The 21,584-nt window shown below is 38.9% G+C and overlaps 1 protein-coding gene across 8 annotated transcripts in view; it reads left to right on the top strand.

The window, feature by feature from the left end:
- The window catches only part of NALCN (sodium leak channel, non-selective), a 368,748-nt gene that overhangs the window by 327,145 nt on the left and 20,019 nt on the right, over window positions 1-21,584 (top strand). For all 8 annotated transcript variants that reach the window (XM_032246166.1, XM_032246167.1, XM_032246168.1 and 5 more), the window contains 11 exons: window positions 4,552-4,672; window positions 4,757-4,855; window positions 10,518-10,611; window positions 11,121-11,227; window positions 11,435-11,509; window positions 12,682-12,801; window positions 16,138-16,206; window positions 17,420-17,568; window positions 18,420-18,513; window positions 19,766-19,898; window positions 20,562-20,677. In XM_032246166.1, coding sequence (XP_032102057.1) covers window positions 4,552-4,672; window positions 4,757-4,855; window positions 10,518-10,611; window positions 11,121-11,227; window positions 11,435-11,509; window positions 12,682-12,801; window positions 16,138-16,206; window positions 17,420-17,568; window positions 18,420-18,513; window positions 19,766-19,898; window positions 20,562-20,677 — 1,177 coding nt within the window. The remainder of the gene's footprint in view (window positions 1-4,551; window positions 4,673-4,756; window positions 4,856-10,517; window positions 10,612-11,120; window positions 11,228-11,434; window positions 11,510-12,681; window positions 12,802-16,137; window positions 16,207-17,419; window positions 17,569-18,419; window positions 18,514-19,765; window positions 19,899-20,561; window positions 20,678-21,584) is intronic.

Genomic DNA, 21,584 nt, shown 5'->3' with positions numbered 1-21,584 from the left:
GAATGGAGCCCTGCTGCAAAGAGCTTTGTGCTTGGAAGGGGTATCACCATTCAAAGAGTCTGTAGGCATGTTTCCAGAAGCCAGACCTGAGAATCACCCAGAGACTGCACACTCACAAGAGGAAAGGTGCAGTGGGGCGCTCCTAGGCTGAGGAGTGGATTCAAACCTCTTGAACGCCTACGGCCAGAATCCAGTTGTAGCAGATGCACAAGACTTTAACTCCATTCCTCTGGTTTCCAACTACATCCCACCCCAATCGTGTAAGAATCTTGTGGTGGCCTGAAGAGGAGGCGTGGAAGTGAAGAAATTCCACATTTTCTTCCTTTCTTCAAGCCGGGGTCCTTGAGTTGCTAAGGATGGGATTGTTGTATGAGTTATAGGATCAATCGGATGTAAAACGGATTTGGCTTTTCAGAAAGAGGCTGATCTTATGACTGAAAATAATCAAAAAGCTTTGGGACCTCCCCAAGATACCAGAAAGGGAGCTGGAACACACTTGAAGCTAATGTTTGAAGTAAAGTAAACCTGTGACCCGTTGTACCCTACAGCATTCAACCTATTCCACAAAACCAGCTACATGGGGTTTTTTAAATCAGTTAATTTCAATGCAATATTTTATGTAAGGTGTTATTAGGGGTTTCAAATGCAATGACGTTCTAGAAGCATAAGCAAATAGCCTGGCATTTTTTTTTAACATCGTCACAATTACTCTTGTCCATTTGTCCAGGATGATGTGATTTGGATTGTGGGTGAAAGAAACACCTTAAATCTAATAACTGTCATCTGTAACCATGATAAATTTTTATACTTTCCTTCTGCAGTAAGCTAATCAAGAGTTAGAAGCTGAAAATTTTGTCATTTTATATTGGCTAAATTACGATTAAGAAAATAACATATTTAGGAATACACCTAGAGGAGCCTTTGGTAATTATAATTAGAACATAAATATGCACTCATTCGCGAGACAGTCTAGATTCAATATTCTCTCTTCAGGTTGATAAATGTGCTTTCTTCTGAATCACTCGGACTTGAGTCACCTCAGTAAAAAGGATTAAACATATCATAAATTATAAATATGGTGTGATTTGTTGTAAGAAGAGGTCTGGAATATAGGAAAATGGCATGCATGGGAGAAAAGTCAACAAAGGATTCAGGTTTATAATGAATGTATTTAATGAGTGCTTGCTATTCACCAGGTAGTATGCTTCTCTCTGTGATATGGTCCTGAATAAGCTATGACGCCACCACTTAAGAGCTTAAAGACTAGTGGAAAACAGAAAATAAAATTACAAGTAATTTTATATAATATGCTAAGGGCTGTAATGCTGCACAGATAAGCCCCTAAGCTTACCTTTGGCTTACCCAAAACTCATCTCCATGTAATTTTGAGTTATACTGTAATATGTTCTAGGCAGAAGGAGATCGGGTTTTATAGGGTCTGAGGTACAAACAGTTTGGGCTACCAGGGTCTTAGAAGGGCTTGTGCAAAAGCGGGGTCCTGCCACTCAGGTTTCTTTGGCTTTATGGTATACCTGCCTCTGATTCCTACAGAAAGGCCAAGGGTGCAATGGCACACCCAGGAGAAGCACCTGACCCCAACTATGACAGGATCAAAGAGAAGGACCAAATGAGAAGACACACTTGTGACCTTTTGAAGGACAACCAATAGGAACTAGCCTGGTGAAGCCGGCAGGGTCAGAGGCAGGAGGCAAGGAAGGTGTGGGCGTAGGTTTGGTATTGCAAGTTAACGTAACTCTATGGCCAAAGTTCAAGGCAGGAAGGGTTGAAGGGTTGGGGCGTTGTAGGAAGTACAATGCTTCTGATTTCTTTTAGGAGAGATGGTTGTGTAAGATACGGAATGCCTTTTTTGGACAATGTCATTTTCTGCATTTTCGCATCCAAGGGCAGAGGCTCAGTCATGTCTTCAGGGTCCCCCCCCATGTTCCCCAGGGAAGAGCAGCTCTCCTTACCATGACCTTAGGGGGCCTTGGAGCACCTCCTCTGGGAGGGGAAAAGACTGACAAAATTATGTGCTCAACCAATGTCTTTAGTTTTCCAAATTGGACGGACAAGATTATAATCTTTCACAAATTAACCAGAAAAAAATGACAACCTTTTCAATTCAGGCAGGGAAGGTAGTGGGTAAAAATGACAATAATGGATGACATTTGGGATTTATTGAAGGACTCTGTAGTTACAGGTAAAGTTTCAAACTTTGCCAGCACGAACAAAGCATAAGAACAAAGCAAAAACATCTTACATGATTAAAACTGAAAAAGATTTATTTTTTTTTAATCTGATAAATTCTTGTAAATCTTTGATGCTACATTTTGTTTTTCTTGGTTTAGTTAGATTTTATTTATTTATTTATTTTTTTGAGATGGAGTTTTGCTGTTGTCACCCAAACTGGAGAGCAGTGGTGTGATCTTGGCTCACCGCAACCTCCACCTCCTGGGTTCAAGCGATTCTTCTGCCTCAGTCTCCCAAGCAGCTGGGATTACAGGCATGTGCCACTACACCTGGCTGAGTTTCTATTTTTAGTAGAGATAGAGATGGGGTTTTCCATTTTAGTCAGGCTGGTCTCTAACTCCTGACCTCAGGTAATCCGCCCACCTTCGCCTCCCAAAGTGCTGAGATTACAGGCATGAGCCACCGCGCCCAGCCTAGTTAGAATATTTTTAACATATTGTAACTTTTATAAGATATGGAACATAAAAGTAGTTTAAGTTGCCACAAATTCAGCTAAGGCAGCACTTCTACATAAAGAAAATGGACAAATAAGGAAGTCCAACATCAGATCTGAGAACTGGTTCACTTGGTTTTCAAAAATCCTTATTCAAGCAAACTGTAGCATCTGTAGAATCCTTATAACTTCTGTCTACTGTAAAATATATGAAATTTAATGGAAACATTCCGAAGGAAAGATTGTTGGAAGCATCCAAAAGAATGTGTTTGCACTTTCATATGTAAAAAATACAAAGCAGAATTCCAAAATATGAGTTTCTAAGTGGGGTGTTTGCTCTATATTAAAGAACATCTCCACTAATCAGCACTAAGCCCTTAAGAGCAAATCAGTTTCAGTTTAATATTTTCTTCTTATATCTTCATCTATTTAATATTCGAAAAACTTCTGAAGGCACATCTTGTGACTGTCTCTATAGTTTAAAAAACATAAAAGATGGTAGAAAAGCACGGAACCAGATTTTCCCAGAGTGTTGCTTCTCATGAGGGTTAAATTTTGAGAAATGAGATAGGAGGGGGGAAAAATGATCAAAAATAACTTACACAGGCTCCACTGGGCCTACTCTATTCAATAGTCCAGAGCTCAGTTCCTCATTACCTTCAGTAATTGTACTTACAGTCCATGATTCTCCAGTGTTTGGTTGTTGAAATCTTTTAATTATTTAAAATTAGCCTCTAATAAGTGGGGGAACACACTGAAAACTTATTCCATTAATAACAAAAATGTTAGCTAAGACCCATAACGATGAAAGAGGATGCAATTAGTAAAAAAGATCACTTTTATAAGTGGGAAGAAAAAAGTATAAACATGTTAAAAGAAAAAGAAATGAGACATCCTTGGCCCCCACAGAAGTGGGAGCTAAATGGTCAGTACACATCCATAAAGATGGAAACACCAGACAGTGGGGACTTCAAACAGAAGGAGAAAGGAAGGAAGAAAGAAAGGAGGGAAAGGGTGGAAAAATTACCTATTGGATTCTGTGTGCACTATCTGAGTAATGGGTTCTCTAGAAGCCCAAACCCCAGCACTGTGCAATACACCCATGGAACAAGCCTGCATGTGTCCCCCCACCCCACCATCAAATCTGTAAGAAAAAAGAAAATGAATAATAAGCCAAGGAGTTTCAGGAATCAGGAATCAACGGTGGAGGTAGAAAGCACACCACGCATAGAGGGGACCAGAAGAAGAGTCCACTGAGAAGACTCAGAGTTAATAAGAAAAACAATCCCATTGGAAGAGAGTAATTTGGAAAAATACAGACTACAAGCAAACCCCTCTTGCCATCTCAGTGACCTCTAAAGGCATCACTGCTTTACAGCACTGTGGTCACAATGATGACACAAGGTGAAATAAAGTGACTGAATTCTACTCTATACTTTCCATACTTAGAGAAATGTGATTTATGCCTTTAGAAAGATTTTCAATTACAAAACTGTTTCAGAATCCACATCCAAAATCCAATGCTCCTTTGTGCAAATCTATAAAACCATCTTCCCAGTTCTCGGGGCAATCAGGACAAGGTAGAAATGTCACAGAACCTCTAGAGCTAGAACTAGAGCTGTTTTACATTGAGATCACCCATTCATTACCTAATGAACATAATCAATTGTAACACACTGATGCATTGTTACGATTTAACAAATGCCATATAGCATAAAAGTGTGTGTGTATACGTGTGTGTGTGCGCATACACATACACACATGCGCACACACGTCTCCCGCACCCACGACTGATAAGGGCTATAGGTATTTGCCTTCAGGTGCTTCTTATTGGAATTTCACAGAACATTCCTGTATCGGAATTGCAGGGCGAATCCTCGGAACTTTAATTTCGACAATGTGGGAAATGCTATGCTGGCATTGTTTGAAGTTCTCTCCTTGAAAGGCTGGGTGGAAGTGAGAGATGTTATTATTCATCGTGTGGGGCCGGTAAGCGAGCTCATCAGATCCTTTGAACACTTCAAGAGCAGCTTTCATTTCCTTTGATGAATAACCATATTTTCCTTTATGCAGATTCATGGAATCTATATTCATGTTTTTGTATTCCTGGGTTGCATGATTGGACTGACCCTTTTTGTTGGAGTCGTTATTGCTAATTTCAATGAAAACAAGGTAAGAGTCTTTGGTTTGGATACCACAGGGTTTAGTCTTTCCTAGCTGCTCACTTTGAGCTTTACTCTTTTCACACACGGCATGAAGTCGCATTAAACTGTAATGTGACTGGTGTAAATAACCTCTATAACTGTTTTACAAGCTACCTCATAGCTGCCTTTCAGACCCATTATTTAAGAGTACAATTCTCTTGCTAAATGTACTCTTTTGGTAACAGTGTCATTAATTCAACAACAACTGAGAAGCATATCTCCTATTGTTCACATTGAAAAGATGTGCAGCAAGTTATTCAAATACAATAGCTGAAAGTGATTCGCTAATTACAGGCAATAATACTTTCACTAAATGTAAATTGTATGCTTCTGTGTAACTTGGTAGGTGAACTCAGAATTTTGATGGGGATGGGGGGTGTCTGGTAGAAATTTTAAAATCCTAATTCACAGAAAAAAAGATTTTGTGGCTGGGCACGGTGGCTCACACCTGGAATCCCAGCACTTCAAGAGGCTGAGGTGGGCAGATCACTTGAAGTCAGGAGTTCAAAACCAGCCTGGCCAACATGGTGAAATCCCGTCTCTACTAAAATATAAAAATTAGCTGGGCGTGGTGGTGCACACCTGTAATCTCAGCTGCTCAGGAGGCTGACGCACAAGAATCACTTGAAGCCAGGAGGCAGAGGTTGCAGTGAGCCAAGATCACGCCACTGCATCCAACCTGGACAACAGAGCAAGACTCTGTCTCAAAAAAAAAAGATTTTCTAATTTCGTATAAACTTTATATACTTTGTGAGCTGAGGAAGGCTGTTGAGTTTGTAACAGCTCTAATGATTAGAACAAAGGCTCACAAATGGGAAAACAGCAATGCAGTTTCCTATCAAAGTGTGAGTTTGGGGAAGAACATTCTATTAGCCCTCCTTGGAGAGAGGCTTGCTCATGTAGGCACTTGTGCTATGCCCTCTATTGTTTGTGAGGCAGTCTTTGGAATCATAGGGAAAAGCATGCAGTTTTTGATCACACACTTATGTACTAAGATTGTGCATATTCAATCAATTCTCACAACTCTCAAAGCATATTTGCAGAAAAAGCAGTGGCTAGTCTGGAGCTTCTAAGTCGTGAAAAATAGGGCCAGAATTCGGAATTGGTGCCTATTACTGCAGGCTCTGTGATTCTTCGAGGGCAAGAGTATAAAAATGTCAACCTTCGCTCTGCATTAAGTTGAAGCTGGATCTGCCTGTAAAGCACCGTGCTGCTCGATGTTATTCTCGGCTAGGACTGATTCCCGTGCGTTCACAGCAGAGCTCTTTAGTTTGTGTAGCTACACATGGGACTGTATCTATCATTCACTGTCCCCATGTGTGGTGCCAGTTACCCAGTCAATTGACACCTTTGATGTGTGGCTATGAGCATGTCATTTCATTTAGGCTTTCAAAGAGTGAGATTTAAAAATTCTTCTTTTGGGCTCCAAAAAGAGGACCCTCCGAAACATGGGACCTTAGAGATATGAAGAACAGTAGTGATCGTGTCACCCAGCCCCTTATTTCACTCCTAACACATTCATTAATGAGATGCTTTGAGCCCTACAGTGTTTAGTTTAATACCAAGCAGAAAGAGGAAGAAGGATCTTTTTAGATGCCTTTGAGCCATGTAATGGAGCAGACACTGAGAATTCTAGAATATAAGCAGAAGCAAATCAGTCAATTAACAGGAGAGTTTTGGCACTACTTGCCCAGAACACTTTTAAAAAGCCTTCTGAGCAGACACCTGATTTTAGGAAGATTAGAACCTATCACAGCTCACATTTAGCAACATACATAGAACGACATAAAATGTTCAGTAACTGGAAATAAGTGTATAATTAATTGCAGTGCTTGAGCTTAGAGGAGTGGCTGAGGTAACCAGAGTAAGCAGGGAGATCTCCATCCACTGCTGTATTCATGTTCTGCAGGCAGGAAAGAGTAACTTGGCCTGTGTAGGGATCTGGGGAGCAAGTTACATCAGCTGAAATGGGCACTTAGAGAAAGGAGAAATTGACAAGAAGTCATATTACCAAACATTACACACTTGATTTGTTAATTGGAGATATCAATTGCTAAATTATGTAAGCCTTTTAGAAAAGTTTCTTTCTCTGCAAGTACTTTTTTAGAAAGCAGCTCATGAGCTGCCATGTAACAGCATTTACGTATTATTCAATCATTCAGTAGATTTAGATGAGCATCTACTAGGTTGCCAGATGCTGCTCTTAACACTGAGGACCTAGCAAACTAAACACTTAACACAGAAAAGCATTTGCCCTCATGGAGCATACATCTTAATAGTTATACCCAAAGGCACAGAGGTAAATTTCCAAATATAGAGACAACAGAGATAGAAAATGAGGGAATCTTTGGGGTACAATTCAGAGTCATGCAAAAATATGTCTTCCTTCAAAAATGGAAACCTCTTTTAAAAGTTCTAAGTCTATACTAGTAATATAGTTTTTTTTTTTTTGAGTTCTCTACTACATAAGACAATGTGTTTGATTAACTTAATTTGACAATAATAAACTTTCAGAGGTTTTTCTATATTGATCAGAGGATACCTCCCTGTTTATTATTATTCCAGACCCTTTCAGAGTTCAACTTTCCAAAAGATACTTTTTGTGTAACAAAGGAATTACATTAATGTCTATGGTGGCCAGAGAACATGTGTTTGTTTATAATTAGTGAGAAAAGTGGTTGAGCAATATGAATATCAGAAAAGAACAATTTCAGATAAACACTATTATTGGGAAAAATGATATATTAAACAATAACAAAAGAAACTAATTGCCAGAGAGATACAGAACTTCCAAATCTCAAAATGTACAAAGCAAAAATCAACCGGGTTATAAAAAGAAGCCAGAAAATCCAAAATCATGATGAAAGATATTAGCATATTTCTCTAAAAGTCTCATAATTCAGAGAAGAATAAAAGGAAATACAAGATTTGATACAATAAACACCATGAAGTGAACATCTAAGAAAAAAATCTAATTCCAATAATTTGAAAATGTGCATTATTTTCAAGCACAAAATGTATCTCCCACAAGACCATAATTACCAAAGATTGATAATGTAAGAATGTTTTCCGACTATAATAAACACAAATTTTAACATGTATATTCTAACATTCTTACATGTGTATGTTAATGAAAAATCACAAGTTAATATGTGAAATATCCGAATCAATAAATTATAACAAAGTAAAATCAAATAAAGTGCAGGGAAGAAAGTAACAAAGATTAGGACAGAAATTAATGATACAGAAAGAAAGGAAAATTGTCTAGCTTCTATAATGTTCAAGAATAATGAAAGCTGGGTTTTTTTTTTTTTAATCAAGTTGATAAACCTCTAGGAAGGTTGAGCAAAAATAAAAATATAAAACAAGAAAGTAAACAAGCTACAGCAATTAAAACAGTGTCAGTATTGTTATAGGTATAGAAAATTAGACTTACAGAAAAAACTAGAAAGACCCAGCAGGGACCCATGTATGTAGAAAACAAAAGCAGCTCAACAAATCAGTGCAGAGAGTGGTGAGACCAACAGGGAGTGGTGTTGGGAATATTGATTGTATTGATGTAAAGAGCTATGCTGAGATCTTTATCTCACTGCATACTCAAAAATGAATTCCAGATGAATTAAAGATTTTGATATGAAAAGCAAAATTTAAACCATTTTTAAATCATGCCAGCATTCATTTTTTATTTGAATTTCAGATAAGCAGCAAATAATGTTTTTGCTTTTATTATTTTTAATCAACCCGTAATTATTGTACATATTTATGGGTACAGTCTGATATTTCGATTTGTGTATTATAACATATAATGATCTAATCAGGGTAATTGCCATATCCATCACCTCAAACATTTATCACTGTTTTGTGTTGGGAACATTCAAAATCCTCTCTTTTATGTATTTGAAAATATACAATTACAATATACAATACAATTAATTGTTGTCAATTAGATTCACCCTATGTTACTATGGAACACTAAAACTTATTCCTCCAATCTAGCTGTATTTTTGTATCTGTTAACCAAATATTACACTTGACTATCTCCATTCTAGTTCCCCTCCCCACCCCAGTAAGCATTTGTTTTTGACCCCAGAGTAGTTATGGATTTCATAGCATTAGCCACAAAGTAAAATCTATAAAGAAAAAAATTATAAATTAGATTACATTTAAATTAAAATTTTCTGAATGACAAAAGGTACTATAAGCAAAATAAAAATGCAAGCCAAGACTAAGAGAAAATATTAGCAACTTACATTACTGACAAATTAATATCTGGCATGTATAAAGAATCTCTACAAACCATTAAAAAGTAAATAACAAAATACAAAAATGAGCAAAGGATATGAATAGGCAATTCACATAGGAAGATACAAGCATCACCATTTACACACATACAAGTGTTTTATTTCATTAATATTAAATCAACATTAGATACATTTCACACCTATCAAAGTGGTCAGATTACAATCTCTGGTAATATCAAGTATTGGCAAGAATATTGGAATATGGTAACACTTGTATATTGCAGGTAGGATTTTTTTTTTTTTTTTTTTGGTTATTGCTCTTTGAAAAGCAAATTGGTAACATCTGGTAAATGTAAAGATGTTTAAATTCCTAGACCCCATCAATTCTTATCCTAGAGATTTACAATGGAGAAACCCTCATGGATATTTACTGTGAGACAATGCATGGATGTTTATTGCAGCATTGGTTTTAGTCCATAAACCTAAAATAACTTCTGATATTTGTACAGTGTTTGTGAGCAGTGAAAATGAACAAATTAGATCTAGTAATCTAGTTATAAGGTAAGTATACTGTTCAATGAGGATAAAAAAAACAGCATCAATAATCACATATTGGACACCATTCTATAAATATTAAAATCAAAACAAATTCTTATGTATTCATATACACATAGGCACACAAGTCAGAAAACATAGTAAGGGGGATGCACCCCTGAGAGGTAGTGGTTAGCTCTGGGTAAGGAAAGAGAGAGTGGAGTTTCGTCTAGTTGTTAAAATTACACTTCTGCCTTTATAATACAATAAAATATAATGCAGTGCACTGCAACACAATATAACTTTAATCATTTGCATTTTAATCAAGTTCTCATACAGAATATGAAATCCCATTTCGCCAGTTATCACAGCACTAATTTCTTAAAATGCAAACTCTATGACTTTGTACCTCTTAAAAACAGTGTTGCAATTGCACATATTAGACATTTTTTAAAGAAAGACAACACACCCTCAACTAGAAGCAGCTGCATTGACAAGGTATAATTTTGCCGCTATGAAATGAAACTCACTACTATTAGTTAGTATCCTTTATTTGAAAATGCAGTTACGTAGAAAATCCTCTTTAAATTTTTTCTAACCTGAATATTACACATCTTCAAAGATACAAGTTGAAGGCTGCTGAATTCTCTCTGAAACACGTGGTCATCATTTTGGGAATGCCTCCCAAGACCAACTTTGAGCGTTCTGACCATGTTTCTCTAACCACCATGGCTGGAAGAACATGGTCAGTGCAAGCCCCTACATCAGTCCTGTTTGTATCGGCACTCCATCTGCCATGTTCTTGGTGTGACCACGTGACAAAAGGCCTTTTCCTGCTTTCCTTTGTCTGTTAAGGGGACAGCTTTGCTGACCGTTGATCAGAGAAGATGGGAAGACCTGAAGAGCCGACTGAAGATCGCACAGCCTCTTCATCTCCCGCCTCGCCCGGGTACCCAAGATGTTCTGATTTTATTCATGTTGGGCACTAGTGTGGACGATTCCCCAGGAGTCTCAGATTTAAATTAAAATAATAATCGTGAGGCCGCTGGGAGGTTGTGCATAAGTTAATACAGAAACAGGCTCCAAACCACAGATCTCTCCATAAGGCTATTAAAATCAACCACCCAAAGGCTGTGCTTCAGTGCTTTCAGACTAAGACTTAATGAAAAAATGAATTTTTAAATAAAATATATTTGCGCTTGCCTTTTAAAAATATGAGTGAAATGTATTAAACTGACAGAAATTGAATGATGCACTTCTTCCAATACAGACGGCGTCATGCACTGTCGTTTTAAATATTCAGAGCCAGCCATTCCTGCAAAACACCTCACAATAGATGGAACTGTTTGGGGAGAAAAATGTAATAGGTTTTAAGATTAGCATTAAAGAAAATAAAAGACAAGCAAGTAAATGTGACCTGTGTTTAAAATGTCCTTGGCCCAAACCTTTCTTTTCTAGATAATGATGGTTTTAGAGCTAAGATGTATGACATAACCCAGCATCCGTTTTTTAAGAGGACAATTGCATTACTGGTCCTGGCCCAGTCGGTGTTGCTGTCTGTCAAGGTACTTCGTTTCACCCTGAGACTCTCAGAATGAATTCTGTATTCATTGCTACATCCGAGAGTATCACAAGCTGCTATATGCATTCACGGTTATGTTCTTGAATATAAAAACTAAGATTTACTGTCATGGCAAAGTGGGCAGAAGAGGGACAAGTCTGTATGTGTCCGGTGGAGGTGGGCAAAGACTCGTGTGCTGTTTCTGTTGCAGTGGGACGTGGAGGACCCGGTGACCGTACCTTTGGCAACAATGTCGGTTGTTTTCACCTTCATCTTTGTTCTGGAGGTACCGTAATGAGTCAGCTAGTGCTGGGGGAATCTATGCACAGTTTTAAAGTAAATCAGTGTCCCTCTTTGATGCCACTTACTCTCCTCTCTCTGTTCCATTGCCTTTGAAGCTCTGCCCTCAGGATATTTCCTTCTTAAGCTGTTCTGCTTAACTTGAACAAAGACGTCACTTTATCCATCAGATTTTTCTAACTACAGAAATGCTGCTGTCGATTGTTGTGTCTGAGCGATGGCCTGTCCAGTTATGCGAGTTCTAATATTTAGAGGGAATGGTGCAAGCCACTATAATTCAGGCACTTAAGTCGCAATAGACTGGCAAAGCAAGCTGGCCCCTCCAAGGTTATTCTCATATGCGATTCATATATCGCTTTCCAGCGCCATCTTCTTTGAAATACAAGCAGATTCTCATTTTGCCCTATACTGGTTGATGTTTTCCAAAATCTATGGTCTTTTGCTTAAGGAAGAAAAATGTCCCACGATCAGAACTAGTCATAAAACAAGGGGAAAGAGTGTGGAGAATACAGATTTGCAAGCTACTTAACTTCAAAAATAAAGTCATGTATCTTGGTAATAAACTCTACTTTTTAGTTACTACATTGTTTACAATTATTCTTTAAATAGATAGTATAACCCAGCGTGGTGACTCCTATAACGCCGGCACTTTGGGAGGCTGAGGTGGGTGGATCACCTGAGGCCAGGAGTGCGAGACCAGCCTGGCCAACGTGGTAAAACCCCATCTCAACTAAAACACAAAAATTACCCAGGCGTAGTTGCACCTGCCTATAATCCCAGCTACTTAGGAGGCTGAGGCAAGAGAATCGCTTGAACCCAGGAGGCGGAGGCTGCAATGAGCCAAGATTGCACCACTGCACCCCAGCCTGAGTGACACAGCGAGATTCAGTCTCAAAAAATAATGGAATGGAATAGAAACGAAAGGAAAGGAAAAAAAGAAAAAAAGAAAGGAAAAGAAAAGACTGTAGACACATGGCCTAAAGGAAACCTCAAAAGGCGTTAAAGTATTTGTCTCATTTTCCATAAAAAAGATACTGTGTTCACATAAAAGAATTTTAAATTTTCTTCATTAAAAACACATAATACATCTCAAATTAATATATTTAAATATGTGCTGAACACTCTCTCTGTTTATTTTCTTCTTTATTTTTTCTGCAGGTTACCATGAAGATCATAGCAATGTCGCCTGCTGGCTTCTGGCAAAGCAGAAGAAACCGGTACGATCTCCTGGTGACGTCTCTTGGCGTCGTATGGGTGGTGCTTCACTTTGCCCTCCTGGTAAGTACAGAAGTCAAGTTGATTTCAGCTGATTATTTCAGTGTGGTTCAGTTCTGCTCGGTCCTGTTTCCAGTCTCATTTACTCCACATCAACCTGCTCTGAAGCGTTAGACGGACCTCCCTAAAGCCCAGCTTTGACTGTCACGGGCTCTCAGACATGCTTGTGTCTACACGTGCACACTCCCGCACTCCTCACGCAGGCAAAACCTGGCCCCTCAAAGCCCTAGATGGTGCAAGCTAGAAAGAGAAGGACCTTCAAGATCTTCTGCTTTAGCCCCTCATTTTACTGCAACAGATTGAGAACTGTCCACATTCACATGACAAGCTAGTACCAGAAGACTAAACCCTGTTTTCTGAGCTGAAATATAGCATCCATTCCACTTCATTATAATCAGTATTTCACGATGCAGTTCTCAAGTTCTTCCGCTGCTTCATTGTCTACGAGACATTTAGCTTCCACATCTCTAAATCATATGATTCTCTACCTCTATACCTGTGTTCTCAATATTTTACCTAAAGTGCCTTCACCCTCCATTCAGTCTGAGTTCTCACTCAAAATCTGTAGCTCTGGGTGTACTAGACTGTAATCTAGAGCCATATTGTCCAGTGAAAATAAAATGTGGCCACAGATATCACTTAAAATTTTCTAGGAGCCACAGTAAAAAAAATAAATAAATAACAAGTTAATAATTATATTTTCTAAACTACTATATCCAAAGTAGTATTATTTCCATTTGTAAGCAATATAAGATTATTGAGATAAGTTGCATCCTTGTGTCTGTGTATGAAGTCTTTGGCTGAGTGTGTATTTTACACTTAGAGCATATCTTCATTTAAATCACCACATTTCAAGTGCTCAGTAACCCACGTGTGGTTCCATGTGGCTGGTGGCTACCATGCTGGGCAGCACAGCCTAAAAGATATGGGTCCTAGTCTAGGCTCTGCCATTTTCCAGCTTTAACCAATTTATTTGCCTTCAGTGATCCTTTGTTTTCTCCTCCGAACAGGGGATATAAGGTCATAATCCACCTATCCCCTCTGGCATTACGAAGATCAAGTGAGATCATATATTTAAGGCTTTCTGGAACTATAGAGATTATGTAAGCCTTTAGGCATTATTATAATTACCTTTTTTTTGTTGTTGTTAGTCATTCTGGATCTCACCCCCAGGAATATGATCAGATTTTCCCTGTTTCCTTCTATCCATTCCCCCATCCCCTTAATGTTAGAGACATGCAGGGGAAGAGCCATAACATGTGGAACCCATGTAAGCATCCTAAAGGCCTTGCCTTAATATAAGATGCTGTGCTCAAGAATGTAGAAAGCGTCCTTATTAAACCAGTGGTTGCCTTCAGCATCAGGGGCTGTAATGAAGCCTAGGTGAGCTCTCAGTCACCCTGAAGTATTTTCTCAGCAATAAAAGCTGGGCTTCAGGGAGGTCCAACTAACATCTCAGAGCAGGTTGATGTGTGGAGTAAAATGAGACTGGAAACAGAACTGAGCAAAACTGAACCAAACTGAAAGAATGTAATAAGCAAATAAAGACAGTTGCTGCTCTTGTGACCCTTACAGCATGGAAAAGTAGATAGGTAGTCATCAAGTGCTCACAGATCTATGAGTACAAGGGCTGTGATGAGGGAAATGAAGGACAGCCTGTGTTCCTGTGGCTACTTAGATAATAATGGGAAATGGCTTCATCAGAGAAGTCTTGGAAGGCATCCCCATGTCTTCCCCAAGTCTTGGAGCCATCACATCCATGGGAGTGGATATAATCACTCCCATGGATGTGATGGCTCCACCCATAGAATGAGGGGAGGACATTTCAGGCAGCTGTCTCTGTAATAGAAAGATGGCCGAGCTGGTAGAAGGACAGATATATATAGTACTAGCATAGCACAAGGTTTGGATGGATAAGAAGGTGTCAGACCTCTTAGAACCTTGCAGTCCAGGTGAAGTATTCAGGTCCTCATCCTATAAGCTATGAGTTGTTATTACTTCCAAAACATAAAGAGGAAAAGTGTCTGCAATAGATCTTCGGCGAACATGGAAAGCAGAGGCAGCAAGGTCCATGTTTTTCCTTTCTCCAGATAAAATGTGTGTTAGTCCCTTCTCACAGCGCCATGAAGTAATACCCAAAACTGGATAATTTATAAAGGAAAGATGTTTAATTGACTCACAGTTCCGCATGGCTGGGGAGACCTCAGAAAACTTGCAATCATGGTGAAAGGGGAAGCAAAGACATCCTTCTCCACATGGTGGCAGGAAGAAGTATGTGACCAGGGAAAGGGGATGCCCCTTATAAAACCATCAGATGACATGAGACTTAACACTATCACAAGAACAGGATGAGGGAAACCACCCCCATGATTTAGTTACCTCCACCTGGTCCCTCCCATGATATGTGGGGATTATGGGAACTACAATTCAAGATGAGATTTGGGTGGGAACACAGCCAAACAATATCAAAATGCAACCTAAAGCTACTCAGTCCAAGCAAAAGTCAAGTAGACTCCCCAATCCCAGATGATCCTAGAGAGGAATGCTTAAACTCAAAAGACTAACTGCTTTTGTTCTCCAAGAACCTCTTTGGTCTTGGAAGGATGCTCATTCTCCATTGTATTTTGCAGTGGACTATAGGGAAGGAAATTTCCCCCCTTCATGGGGCCCATCTGTGACTGTCATCATTTGGCTAGGCAAGCCTCCTTGAGAGTAATCACACTCTGGCATCAGCTGAATGTCAAGGGTGTTATTGCAGTTATAGCTGGTGGGATCTTTGTTTCTCAAATGAAGTTTTCTTATTCATAAAGTGCAGTCATCTCTTCCTGCTAATCATACCCTCAGAGAGCTGGATGTGTTCCTGAGCAGGGAGGACTTCTCTGAAATCAGCTTAGAGGAATGAGTGTGTGTCTGTTTTTCATGGGTGTCTAGAATGTGACTTCCGGCAATCTTTTCCACCATCAGCCCTTCCTCTCTGGCAGGACTCCCTTATCTCCGATGTCACTTGACCTTCCTGTGTTGCACTGTTATCCTGTGTTTTTCACACCCTGTCTGCAAAAGAGCTGGTCACCATTTTATGTAAAATAAGTTTCAAAATACAGAATTTAGCTGAGCAAAACAGAACCCGAAGTTTCATTTGAGATTGAATTTTAAATCTAATATTTATTCATGAGTTTTTGCAGTGACCTTTTCAGCACCTTTTTAAGATAACTTTCTTGTAAGAATTTACGCATATTAAGTTAATTATTCAATATACTTCACAGAAGACTTAAAATAAATGAAACTGTAACAAGATCTTTTGTGCAAATTGTGAGAGGCTGTCTTCTGCTTAAATTTCAGAACGCATATACCTACATGATGGGGGCTTGCGTGATTGTATTTAGGTTTTTCTCTATCTGTGGAAAGCACGTAAGTAGCTTGTGAAGAATCATCTCAAAGGTTATATATGCATTAAAGGATGGTGATTAATTGATTACAGTCTTACCCTGGGGTGTTGAGATGTAGTCACAAATTACTAGACATAAGTCAAGATTAACAAATATTAAATATTAAATGAATCAGTAGCTTAGTTACCTTTTGATGTGTTTCCTGCTATTTATGTTGCTTATTCTTTTTATCTAAAAATTAAAGATAATATATCAGTCGTGAAAACAAAAACCAATATTCTTTCTTAATGCATCTTTATTTTTTTCAATAAAGTAGCTTTACTTCAAAGCAAAAGAATCTTTAATGAATTAATTTTTATGTTCCATGTTTCCAGTTATTTTATTTATTTTTTTTGATGGGGTCTCTCTCTGTCAGCAGGCTGGAGTGCAGTGGCCTGATCTCAGCTCACTGCAGTCTTTGCTGCCTGAGTTCAAGCGATTCTCCTGCCTCAGCCTCCCGAGTACTGGGATTACAGGTGGAGGCCACCACACCAGGCTAATTTTTGTATTTTTAGTAGAGATGGGGTTTCACCATGTTGGCCAGGATGGGATTCCAGATTTTTTACATTCTTTGTTAATGTTCATGGGTATATTCCACATATATTTCTCATTTCTTACAATACAGTTTCCACTTTTATTACAAATGCCATTTCATATATACATTCCATAGATACACATAACCAATATATTTAATATTTGATAGTTTAGTATTATACCATTGCTTTCATTTATTTCTGTGAAAGTCTGTGGAAGAAACCTGAGTTTACTTGCTATCAGTCAAAAATGGATAGCCCCTATCATAGAGAATTGAGCAGGAGAAGAGAAACTGGAAGGTGAAAAAGCTTAGAGTGTTACTCTTATTAATTTGTCTGAAGGGACTGAACTGTTTGAAGAGAGAATAAAATTCACTCAATGCCTGGTGGGTTTTGAAGAATACTCAGATTTAATACCGACTAGAAAGCAACTTGCAAATGATATCATTGACAGTCACTCTTGAGCCAATCCGATTAAAGATTAGTTGCCACCCAGGCCTTCCATGGCATAATGGCTCTTAATGAATTGAATATTGTCTGTGTCTGTCTGTCTCTCTCTTTTTCTCTCTCTCCCCTCTTCCCTCCTCTTCCCTCCCCTTCCCACTCCTTCCCTCCCCTTCTCTCTCCTTCTCTGTCTCCGCTCTTCCCACCCATGGTCCACAGGTGACGCTGAAGATGCTCCTCCTAACAGTGGTGGTCAGCATGTACAAGAGCTTCTTTATCATAGTAGGCATGTTCCTCTTGCTGCTGTGTTACGCTTTTGCTGGAGTTGTTTTATTTGGTACTGTGAAATATGGGGAGAACATTAACAGGTTGGTGTACATTTATCTTTCTAATCATTTATCAAGCAAGCTCTTCAGTAATATAATTTTAAATAAACAAATGTTTTTTGTCTATTAAAGTCTAGGAAAGGGAAAAGGGATGTAATCAGTTGGAAATTAAAATAAAACGGCCAAGTTTTAAATGACATGTTTCCAGTGGAAACAGGTACTCAACTGAAAAGTCTTACTTTCAAAACCTTAGAAAATTTAGAAATAAAATAAAACAAAAAGAATCCATAATTCCACCAACACTCAGTAATCATCACTCCCAATTCCAGAACTTTTCCTATCTACATATTGCCAAAAAATTATATATTATTTTTAGATGAAACAATTTTAAGATAACTTTGGGTTTTATTCTCAGCAAAATATGGGAATTTAGAACCAACCTCCCAAATGGTTGAAATATGTGAAAAGCAGTTTTCAAGATGTGTCTAAATTTTATAGATGCATCTCATAGTTTTTTTTTTTTTTTAAGTCCTGAGACAACAACAAAGTTTATACCGATGTGTCTGGTTGTAGGAATTGTTATTTGATACATGGCTGCCCCACCTTTTATGGCATCGTCCAAGTGAAAGAAGGGATCACTTAGTTGCCAAAGCTTGCCTACTTAGTCATTCAAGATGAATGGCAATAAATTAGTGGTCATGCTAGAGTTGGGTGTTCAGACGGCTATCCTTGGAGGCAAGTAGAAATGATAAACTAATAAGATATGACCTTTGGAAAAGATAACTTAGCAACCACATTTGCTACTACCTCCACTTGCTTTGGTGGTGACAAATCATGCTATTTCATGACAAACCCTTCTATTCATATTCTGTTATTTTTTTCCCTTAAATTAGGCATGCAAATTTTTCTTCAGCTGGCAAAGCTATTACCGTACTGTTCCGAATTGTCACAGGTGAAGACTGGAACAAGATTATGCATGACTGTATGGTAAGTATCTCTCATCATAGCAATGCTTAGACTTAGAGTCAACATGAAACTCTTGCAACACAATGTTGGCAGGGTCATCCTTGTTAGCGTCAAGACTTTGTGTATGAAATATAAATCCTGACACTTTAGTCCCTAAAATTGCATCATTCTACATTCCAGTGTGTGAATATTTAAGTCAAAATATTCAATTAACCGAACTTAAGCTACTGTAGTTCCATTCAACAGATACGCGTTCTGTGAATGTGTTCTTTCCCTCCCATCTTTAATATTTTGGTAATCAAAGTCAAACAGGAAGACCTTTAATTTAACGTATTCAATGGATATTCACTGCCCCTCAGATATATGCTAGGTTCTAGGTCTTCAACAACGCCAAGACATGCTTGAGGAGCCTTCCTCAAGGGCTTTGAGCTACTCTTCCTTCATACTATACATTTTATACTTCCTTCCTACTGTATCCTGCTGCTCCGAGCATCATCCTCCTGGTGTCAGTTTAAACATCCATTCCTTCAGGTCTTTTGCCTGAAGCTAAGACACCAGCTATATGTTCTTGCTCTGCTCTATATTTCTCCTTTGTCATGAGTGTCACAACTGTAGTGAATTATTAGCTTACATTCATTTATTTTATCTATCTCTTATTATAAGACAGACCAATGCTGACTTAAACAATTTCTACAGTGATGGAAATCTGCACTGTCCAGGTCAGGAGCCACTAGCCATATGTGGTTATGGAGTACTTAAAATGTGACTGACACAACTGAGGAACTGAATTTTAGATTTAAGTTTATATTATTACATTTTAATTAACATAAATTTAAATTTACATGGCTACATAGAGCTAGTGGTCACCATATTGGACTATGCAGCACTCAACTGTCAGCAGGAAGACGAAACAGGGCCCATGTCTTTCTTACCAGTCTCTCCCCAAACTTGGTACAAACCCAGCACAGAGTAGGAGCTCTAGGACTTTATGCATGAATTAACAGGGACAGAATTTGCCAAATCAAATAGAACACGAGGCAAAACGTAACGAATCTTAAATAAAAATACAAGCATAATGCTGGGATTATAGAAGAAAGAGCTAGTTTCTCTGGCTGAGAGAAACCAGAAAGTTCTCTCAGAGGTGTTGGCATATTCTATAAGTTAATCATATTCTATATGTTTAGGAATCTCTTCATTAACTATAGTCAGCTAAAAGAAATTTGCATTCTCTACTCTTATCTTCTTCTCCTTCTTCCACCCCAATGCCCCAAAGGTTCAGCCTCCTTTTTGTACTCCAGATGAATTCACATACTGGGCAACAGACTGTGGAAATTATGCTGGGGCACTTATGTATTTCTGTTCATTTTATGTCATCATTGCCTACATCATGCTAAACCTGCTTGTAGGTAAGTGATGTTGAATTTTTTTTTTTTTTACTCTTTAAACTCAGGTACTTAGATAATTATGTACAATTTTCAAGTAATTATCCTGGATTGCTTGGTGTGGGTGTTTCATGGCATTAATTATAAATTGTTGTCTCTCCATCCAGAAGCGTCAAAGACCTTTGAAAGGCATGTAAATGACATTTGATTGCAATTTTAAGGGTTGTACCATTTATTATGATCGTTAATTTCAAAAGAGCTCTTCTCATGGATTGAGCTGAACAAATAGCAGAGAGGACTACTTTTCTAGCCTTGCAATATCACATTTCTGTATTTGAAAGGCATACCTTAATCACCCAGCTGTGGGGCCACCCAGAACTCAATTTGACCCTTAAGAACGGCCCTGGAACTCTCAACTAAGAGTTAAAGCCAGCTGGCATGACTGTCTCTATACACAGAATGTGTGTTTGTGCTTACGACCCTCATGTTTTGGAAAGGCAGGAGCTGGAGAAATAGCTTAGTCCAAGTGTAAACATGCCAATTTGGAAAACATACTAAAAGCACTTAAAAAATTTGGCTTATGATGTAGGTGATAAAATCCATTATTAATAATAGATGTTTTACTCTCTGTAAAATATGACAGATTAGCATAATGGTCTAATTTCTGAATTTTTCTTTTTTTAAAAGCCATAATTGTGGAGAATTTCTCCTTGTTTTATTCCACTGAGGAAGACCAGCTTTTAAGTTACAATGATCTTCGCCACTTTCAAATCATATGGAACATGGTGGATGACAAGAGAGAGGTAGGAGAGTGGGTGGTTGTTTCACGCCCCATCTCAAGGAGACCTATCAACACGTCTCAAACACTTAAATGGTTTTGAGGTTGGCAACTGACATAGATTGAATCTTAAATGCCATTGGTGAATTGCAGAAAGCTGTCATTTAGAGTTCAACAGCATCCAGGAAGGGAGAGGGAGAGTTGTTCCTCCTCACGTCATCGTCAACCACGAACATCCTCTTCTTTGGGCTTTCAAAAGGTCAGCAGGGAAAAGAGACCAAAGGGATTCTGAAGGGATCGGGCTTGGTCTCAGGGCAGGAAAAGAGGCGACATTGAAACTACCAAAGGGACAGTATATTATGAATTCATGATCACCTCAAATTCAAGCAGCAATCCCAGTTAAAAGTACAAAGGAGTTATTTAGGTGGTGTCTGAAGGTGCTAATTTATTTTTGAGTTATTATTTGAATGTTTTAACCATAAAGCTTACCCAGGATTTCTTAAAATTAGACAAAGTAGCAGCAGTTTGCTGTTCCTCTTCTTGTCATCCTTGTCATCAACCTGCACCTCTTTCCCTTCCTCCTCCTCCTCCTCCTCCACCTCCTGCTCCTCCACCTCCTGCTCCTCATCAACCTCCTCCTCCTCCACCACCTCCTCCTCCTCCATCTCCCCCTCATCCACCTCCCCCTCATCCTCCTCCTCATCCAACTCCTCCTTATTGACCTCCTCCTCATCCACCTCTGGCTCCCCCACCTCCTCCACCTCCACCTCCTCATGATCATCCACCTCCTCATCATCCACCTCCTCCTCCTCCTCCTCCTCCACCTACACCATCTCCTCCCCCCCTCCAGTTCCTCCTCCTCCTCCTCCTCCACCTCCTCCTCCTCCTCCTCCTCCCCTCCACCTCCTCCCCCCTCCACCTCCTCCCCCCCC

Source organism: Sapajus apella, unplaced genomic scaffold (assembly GCF_009761245.1).
Source record: "Sapajus apella isolate SASKATOON/1434 unplaced genomic scaffold, GSC_monkey_1.0 scaffold60, whole genome shotgun sequence".
Lineage (NCBI taxonomy): Eukaryota > Metazoa > Chordata > Mammalia > Primates > Cebidae > Sapajus > Sapajus apella.
The sequence above is the reverse complement of the archived record's forward strand: the minus strand, read 5'-3'. Positions and strand labels throughout refer to the sequence as shown.